This window comes from Uloborus diversus, unplaced genomic scaffold (genome assembly GCF_026930045.1).
Source record: "Uloborus diversus isolate 005 unplaced genomic scaffold, Udiv.v.3.1 scaffold_223, whole genome shotgun sequence".
Lineage (NCBI taxonomy): Eukaryota > Metazoa > Arthropoda > Arachnida > Araneae > Uloboridae > Uloborus > Uloborus diversus.
This window is the reverse complement of record NW_026558377.1, coordinates 124,574-132,823: the sequence shown is the minus strand read 5'-3', so window position 1 is coordinate 132,823 and position 8,250 is coordinate 124,574. Positions and strand designations below refer to the sequence as shown.

At 33.9% G+C, this 8,250-nt stretch overlaps 1 protein-coding gene across 1 annotated transcript; it reads right to left on the bottom strand.

Annotated features, from left to right (window-relative positions):
• Nucleotides 1-2,231: 2,231 nt before the first annotated feature.
• On the bottom strand, nt 2,232-4,824 carry LOC129233171 (la-related protein 6-like). Its single transcript, XM_054867239.1, has one exon. The coding sequence runs from the start codon at nt 4,653-4,655 to the stop codon at nt 3,216-3,218; it is 1,440 nt and encodes a 479-aa protein (XP_054723214.1). The 5' UTR covers nt 4,656-4,824; the 3' UTR covers nt 2,232-3,215.
• Between the last annotated feature and the right edge of the window lie 3,426 nt (nt 4,825-8,250).

The window sequence follows — 8,250 nt, the reverse complement described above, 5'->3', positions numbered from 1 at the left end:
CAAGCAATTTTTAAAAATTGGTACTCATATTCTAATATTTTGTTATGAGAAAAAAATTAATTTTGTTACAAAATGATTAAGTTCTCGTTATTAACATTTAAATATTACTTGAGCCCTACTAATACTCGGTGCAAATATTTATTTATTTAACATTAAGCCTGTACTTTTAAATGATTTGTACAATTAGTCAAGTGCATGCGGGCAAAGTGAAATAGTTTAAATTGTTTACTCTTTCAATCATTTATTGATTCACTTATCAATTAATTCTTTTACATTCCTCCATTTAATTATTTAATTTATTCACTTACTTTCTTACTCATTCACTTTATTCAGTCATTTATTTTATTCTCATATGTTGTTAATTAATTAGTTAAATTAATTCACTTATTCGTTTATTTTTTCATTATCTTTACATTTATTCACTCATTCCTTTATTTACTCATTCATTTGATCAAACGTATGTTTTATTCATCGAATAGAAAATATTCCATCTAGAAAAATAGTTTATTATTCCTTTTGCTCCATGAAAAATAAAAGTTTAAAATTTCCACTTTTTTTTGAAGGTACAAATTTACTGCCAAAAAAAAAAAAAAAAAGTTTTAAAGCAAATTTTATTCCAAAATACACGATTCTTTCTTTATGTACTGTAATTTTCAAAGAAAATGTTCTGTTGGTTCATTTTGAAAAACGTAAGTTATTGTAACTATTTCACTTTGCCCCACATTCCCCTACTATTTAAAAAAGTAAATTTATTTGCAGCATTAATTAGTGCGTATGCAAAACTTAGTAGAAGCATTTTTTTAATAAGTTTTAGTTTAAATTTTGAGATGATTTTTTTGGAGAAAAGACAGAGAGAAAGTATATTATAAAGGATGTACCAAAATCAGCTGGTATTTCGAATTTGCCGCCCATTTTTTTTTTTTTTTTCATGGTAGAACTTGAGTAGAGCTTTTTTTTTTTTTTTTTTCAATGATTTTTTAAAGGACACAAAATTCTTTACTCTGTTCCTAAAGAAAACGATGGCAAATTCTAAGCAACAGTTCATTGCGAGATACCCTTTGCTACATGAGTTATTGTATTAAAATTATTGAATCATATCATGGAATGAATACAGCAATTTAGGTACATTTAAGATTTTTTTTCCTTTCGCCTCGACGAAAGCTCAACTATTAATAATTTTTCACGATTTAAAGACAGTGTATAGACTTGATTTAAATGTTATTAAACTACCATTTGTGAATTTTACCAAATTGCAGCAATTATGTTTTCCTCAGAACAAAAATTTTCAGCAAAAGTGAAACCTTCTATATTTTCAAATTATTAGTTACTTAGCTGTAGTACTCAGTCAACAAGATGGTTATCAGAGTATGCTTGAAGTGGGGATTAAATTACGTCAAAAGATAAATGCGATCATTCAAATCTAATTTATGTACCATTAACTGCTTTATGGAAAATATTTTCTTTTCTTCATATTCATGAATTTTATATCTTTGTTTGGAAATATTTTTAGTTTTTCCGAATTCTCCGTTTTGTTCAAATCCAACTAGGCTATTTAAATAAATCCTCTACAGATTATAAGAAATTTGTCTCTATTTTTTTTTTTAATTCTATCCTCATGATTCTCTTAAATCAGCATGAATAAAAAAAATGTAAACAATATTTATATGCTAAAAATAAGTTTAAACAAGTGCTTTTGAATGAAAAACAAAATATTTATTTAGAATGAGTAAAAAGTAAAAACAATAATAATAATAGGTAAACTAAAATCATCTTCAAATTTTCAATAGAGAACTCATTTTTACTTTTATTTTTAGTTTGTTTCCTTTCCCATTTATTAAAAAAGATGATCCCATGAGCTATAGTAAGATCTTATTAAATGTCTATCATTTCCCACGTAATTATTGGATAACAGTAAATGTAATATCTTTTTTAATGAACATATTGAATTAAAATATTTCTTTAAGTAAAATATTTACTTACCTTTTCACAGGGATAAAAACTCTTCGTCAATAATGACAAAAAATGCTAAAATATCGTAGACAACTGTATAGAATGTTTTTGCAGTATGAGTAGAAATATTTTTGCTTATAATATCTTAAACAAATATAAATGTACTTTGCGAATCTTTCGTTAAAATATTCGTTACCTGTTGAAGCACTTACTGAGGAAAATATTAAAATCTGAATATTACGATTATAAAGGTGATAAAATAAAATATGCATTCAAAGCAATTGATTCAGTAAACAAGATTTTATTTATCTTTTCAGCATACACGCACACAAATATGAGACTTACGCAAGCAAAAAGGCTTGCAAGTGTTGTAACAAAAATATCTAGAAACGTAAGAAAAAGAAAATATAAACATTTAAATAATCAACAAACATTTAACGATTTGTATTCACATTATGTACAAAACGAAAATACTGATTAACCTTCTTTGTGATGCATCATTTTGTAATACATTCACAGTGAGCAATGGCAATGAAATGTATGATAGGTGGGGGTACGGTCATGAAAATACCATCTCTTAATCAATGAAGCATTTATACAGAATAACAATAATCAGGACGTTGCAACAAACATGCATACGTACTTTATTCGGACCCTGAATAAAGTATGAAAAATTTTTTACGGAAATAATTTAATTTAACAACGTTTATAGGATGAATGTTTGTTGACACGATTTCTTATAATAAACATTTTCACAAGAATGAAAAGAAATAAGCCCTTCCCCATGATTTAAAAATGTTTTAAATGTCACATTCACTCTTCAGATCTAAGAAGTGTTGAGCATTTAAAATAGATATTATTTTAAGTCAATTTTATGTAATGAAATAATGTTTTTTTTTTCTTCTTTTAATACTCGTATGAAATAACCGATGAAAATATCTATGCTTAAGTAACAAAAGGGAGGAAAATAAGGCAGTGGTACCTAACAAAGATATATACTATACAGGTTCAGGTGAAATATATGAAATACAGTACATTTTAAAGTCCTTCTAAATGCAAAAATGCTCAGTCTATTTGCACAAAATATTGTAACGATCATAAACATTTAAATGAATTTTATACTTTCGTAAGATTTCTTCGATGAAGAAGAAATTGAAAGAAATTTTACCTGAATTCTAAAGATGATATTTTTGACCATTTTTGAGCTACATCTGCTATTTATTGGCATCTAATACTTCTTCCTTTTTTCTTCTTAAAAAAAAAGTTCAATTTTTGCAACTAATTAAAGGAGCTATCTGAGCTGGGAGAGTTTCTTCTGCTGTGGATGGGAGCCTAGATCTCACCACAGGGCTGAAACCTTTTGTGCCATCTGGACCTTTGGGCGATCGAATGGTTTTTACTGGAAGACTCTGCAGCAGAGCACCAGATGGGGTCGTCGTGGAAGACAAGTTGGTGTCGGACTGCATCATCTGCTCTTTCCTTCTACGCCATGGGCTCAACCCGGTCGAAGTAGCCTCCGCGATCCCGGTTTTCTGCAGACGATCTCTGGATCCATTGTACCTACTGCTCAAAGATGCGAAAGATGAATTTGGATCGTTGTAGATGGAAGGATTGAAGCTGTGCCTGCGCGGGTACTTTCCCTCCAAGAAGTTTCCTTGGTTGTTAACAGGCGATGAAGAAAGATAACCGGAACTTTGAGAACTCATGGACCCACTTCGCCTATTTCTTTTCAAGTCGTCAATGCTCAAGTTCTTTGCGTTTTCTGCGATTTTTCTATCGTCACTCGAAGATTTCCTATTCTTCTTTTTCTTCTTCGGACTCTCTTTCGCTGGTGTTGTGGGCTCGGATTTTTTCTCATCGCTGTCGGTTGTACTCTTCTGTACTTTTTTAGGGCTCTCAGTCTTATTCTTTTCTTTCATCAACAGAGGAACAACTTTTATTTCGGATGACTGGATAATGTCCAAGGCTTTCTTGGCAGAAGCATGCTCTTCGAATTCCACCAGAGCGCAAATTTTGGATTGGATGTCGGGGTTTTTGGAAAGGAACCGTTTCACATCTGTTGGAACGGAACCTCCGGGCCTCAGGATCCTCACCAGGGCGATGTCACCGCATTTTGAAAACATTTCGCTGACGGAATCCACAGACGGCTTGTCTGTGCTGAATCCATGAACTATCACCGATCTCGAAGTGACAGTTTCGTCGTGGTCTGGCAGCGGAGACAGTCGTCTGACTTTCGTCCCTTCGTCGTTGAGAGCCAGCAGCTGAGATTTTTGCACGCTTTGAGCCACAGCTTTCCAATTTCGGCAGAGAGTCCGCACTTTCCGGAAAGATGCCAGAAGCTTCACACTGACGTAACCTTCCTTGTTGCGCCGAACATGCTTCAGTAAGAATGGATCTTTCAGAATGTTGGTATCCGAAAGATAGAATTCTACAGTTTTCATGATAGTTGTAGCAGTTTCCTCATCAAGAGACTCAACCGCACCGTGTTCAGAACTACTGCAGTCGATTCCGGAATCTTTCGGATCCGAATCTGACATGTTCGCTCCCCCCTCCTCACTTGGATTCGAGGAATCATCATCGGCATCATCTACCATCAGAGATGGCGGCAAAATAGTAGCCGGCTTCTCAAACGCTGCTTCGTCATTCATTGTTGATACTCGGCTAACCTCTTTGGATAACGTATCAACAGTAGCTACTTCCACCATTGTTTGTTTTGCAAATCACCGCTCGTAGATAAGAGAGAGAGAGAAGACAATCTTTTTCCACTGCAGGGAAGCTATCGAAGAAGCAAACTTTACAGGATATCTTCTTCCTTCCCTCAAAAGACGATTGTTTCTGCTGCGAGAACTGATTAACGCCAAACCCGCATCCCGCTGTTCTTTTAAAGACGCGGAATTACGCTGCGAGTTCTGATTGGTCGGCCTCTTCCAACTGCCGATCACCGGCCACGTCGTTCGTTCTGACGTTTCGCGCGCGCCTGGAAATGCTTCATTTTTCGAGATTAGTCATTGCGATGACGTCACCGCGCGAAAAAGCGGTCTTCGCTGTTTGCCGCATTAGTGATAGAAGGGCTTCTATCTCACGAGGAAAAATCATGTGACGATTGGATTTTTGAAAAATTCTGCGTTGCTGATGAAAGAGAAAGTAATAAAGGTGAGACTGCAGCAGGTGGATACTCCGAGTCACGGGTTTCTGATTATCTAAGGGCAACGTTTTATTTTAAATTTCTCTGAGACACATCTGGGTATTGCTACTCAGAGAAAAATGCGACGCAATCACTCACCATTCTTACAATCGCAATAAAAGTTAATAAGTGCGTAGTGAGATAATTTTTGTGGCATAATATCTTTTGTTGTAAGAGTGTCGGCAAAAGATAATACAATTCCAAAACAGTCGCACATCCAGCTGTCATAAGAGGAGGCGTATTTAAATTTTTCGACTTCCGAATATATGTACATATAAATGTGTATAAGTGTGTGTGCTTACATTTTTTCCTATGATATTCTTAATTTTAATTTTTATTCAACCACTTTTTCTCAAAAAAAAAAAAAACTTATGGCAATGAAAAGATGAAAAATTTAAAACATTTTGATGATATATTTGTCTTTTCACCCCCCCCCCCCCCCTCCACAACAATAATTTTTCAAATTTTTCTTTGTGATTTTGATGTTGCAAAATATCAATAGAACTTGCTTAAGAGGGGACAAGGAGCTCTTCCACAACGTAGCAAGCCTATTATTTAACATACTAACACCGATTTGTAGCGTTGTATATTCTCTTTCTCTCTTTCCCATTCAGCTTTCGGCACCAAATTGGTTCAAATACAGTAAGGTCCCGAAATTCTTACCCGAATTTGGGGTTAAACAATTTCAGGTACAGAATACTCGGATCAGGGGCGGATCTAGAGGGGGGCCATGGGGGCAATGGCCCCTCCCAAAGCCTTGTGATTGTAGTAATTTTTTTAAGGAAAAAAAAGAAAAAAATATTTTGAGAAGATAACAAAATTTAACACATCTGTTTTACTGAAAAAGAAGGATAGGCCTTAATTGGGAGATAAATTATATCCCTATCCTCAAAACAAAACTCTTTTTTCCAAAATGTTTCTCCATCTTTTACATCATTTCTTGATTCCAACTACATACACTTGGACGATCTCAAATGCTGCTGCTCTTAGAGTATACTTATTGTTCATAAGACCAAAGAGAGCCTAAATTTTCATTTCTATGGCTTTAATTTCGAAACTAGGGGGAGAATCCCCTTTTCCTATGCCCTTTCACAAATGCCTTGATATGTAGCAAAAAATTGCATTTTAAGTCTTTTATTTGGAAAAAATGTCAACGGAAACTAGCTTATCCAGCCTTTATCACTTAACTTGCTTAAAAGCAAGTTAAATGAAATTTTTTGGGACATCAATTACAAACGATTTTTGATAGGACCCCCCCTCCCTCCCTAGTTTATATCGTGATGATAGCTTTAAAAGGAGGTTTTTGGAGGAGCTCACGAATCTTCCATCCCTTTCTAAAATATGTATAAATATAGTTAAAAATCGAATTTTTAGAGCCTCAAAGGCAAAATATTTCCAGGAAGGAAGGATTCTAAGCACCTTCACACTTCCTTTAATGTAAGCAAACATTACCTAAAGGTGAATTTTTAGGCTGGACAGCTGAAGAGCTAGAAGAGCACCCTTCCTCTTCTAACTTCTCAATGTATAATAACAAAATATTCTGGTTCTAAGCTTTTATTTTCAAAAAGTATTTTGGGGCCAGCGCCCGAAACCTGACCTTTCTCTGTACATCATCAAAAATTGACAAAATGCGTTTTTAGTTTCCTAATTTTCAAAAAATACTCGGAAATTTAAATTTTGGAACATTTTTGAGGGAGATTCCTAAATTCACCCCTCACCCAATGTCTCGATACCCCGAAAATTGAGTTTCTAAAACTTCATTTTAATAAAATTTCTGGGGAGTTCGGAGTTTGTTCAAAATTTTCGGATGGCCCCTCCCAAAACAATCGGCTGGATCCGCCACTGACTCGGATAAGCCGAAGCAATGGAAAATTCTTACGGCGGTTATGTTTTCACTCGAGTAGAATAACGGGGGATAAAACGTGTATTAAAAAACAAGCGATATGTATTTTAAAATACGCCCGACTCAACAGTGTAAAGAAACCGTCAGTTTTTGCTTCTTTTATAAATAACTTTTGTTTTCTACTGCAACGTTTCGTAAAAGTTAAGTAGTATGGTTCGAAATAGTACAGACATTTTAGGAAGAAACAACATTCTTTCTGGTGCTACAAAGAACAAAAAGTCTAAAATTTTAACGCCTCGAATTTAACGGAATCACTACTTCGGAGACGATATTCAATAGTTACTGAATAGCTTTTTAAGTTCTGAAAAGACTTGCCGTTCTTTTATTTGAAAAAAAAAAAAAGAAAAATCATTGGATATTATAAAAACGTTATCAAATTCTCGAAACTTTTGGAGTGCGTTTCAGTAAATTCATTTTCTTCATAGACATATTTTTTGGAAAGCATATTTTTTTAATATTTAAGCTTAAAACTGTAGAGGAAACGAAATGTAATTTTGAATTGCAGCAAAAATTTGTTTCGATATTAGCTTTTCTATCTCTATAGGTAAATATCTAGGGTAAGTGCTCCAGTATTCGACCAGTCTTCAGTAGTCGGCCACGAAGACATAAAGCTGCTTACAAATAGACTACTTATAACCAAAATCGGGTATGATGCATTCCCGCATTCCTTTACCTGTCCCCGATTATAAAAGTCCCCGATTAAAATAACCCCCCTTAGTGAAGTTGTAAGTACGTTTTATTAAGTAGTAATGAGTCATTTTATTTTAAATGGTGTGCCCATCATCCTAGTTTACGACTCTGCTTATTTTTTTGTTAAGAAGACATATCATCTTTAAATGTTAAGTACCCTTATCAATTCATTAATTTCACTAGTTTTAAATCTACAGATAAACTTATTTCGAGTTTTATTCAAAACGTTTTCCCTATGTTTTCGAACAAAAACTAAAATATATTCAGAACGTCTGCAGTTTTCTCTCGATTTTTTGGTGAAATATATAACTTCTAGTACTCTTTAAAAATATAAGGTACTAGCAAAAATACCCGGCGTTGCCTGGGTTAGCAATAATTATCAGAAACAATCGTTACTTGCATTTGTTTTCTGTTTTAAGTGAAAGAACATAAAACACACCTTTTTGACGTGACTTAAAATCTAGCTTCTTCCTTACTCATAAAACTAAAGTAGCAGTAAGTAAAAAGAGCAAAATAGCATTCA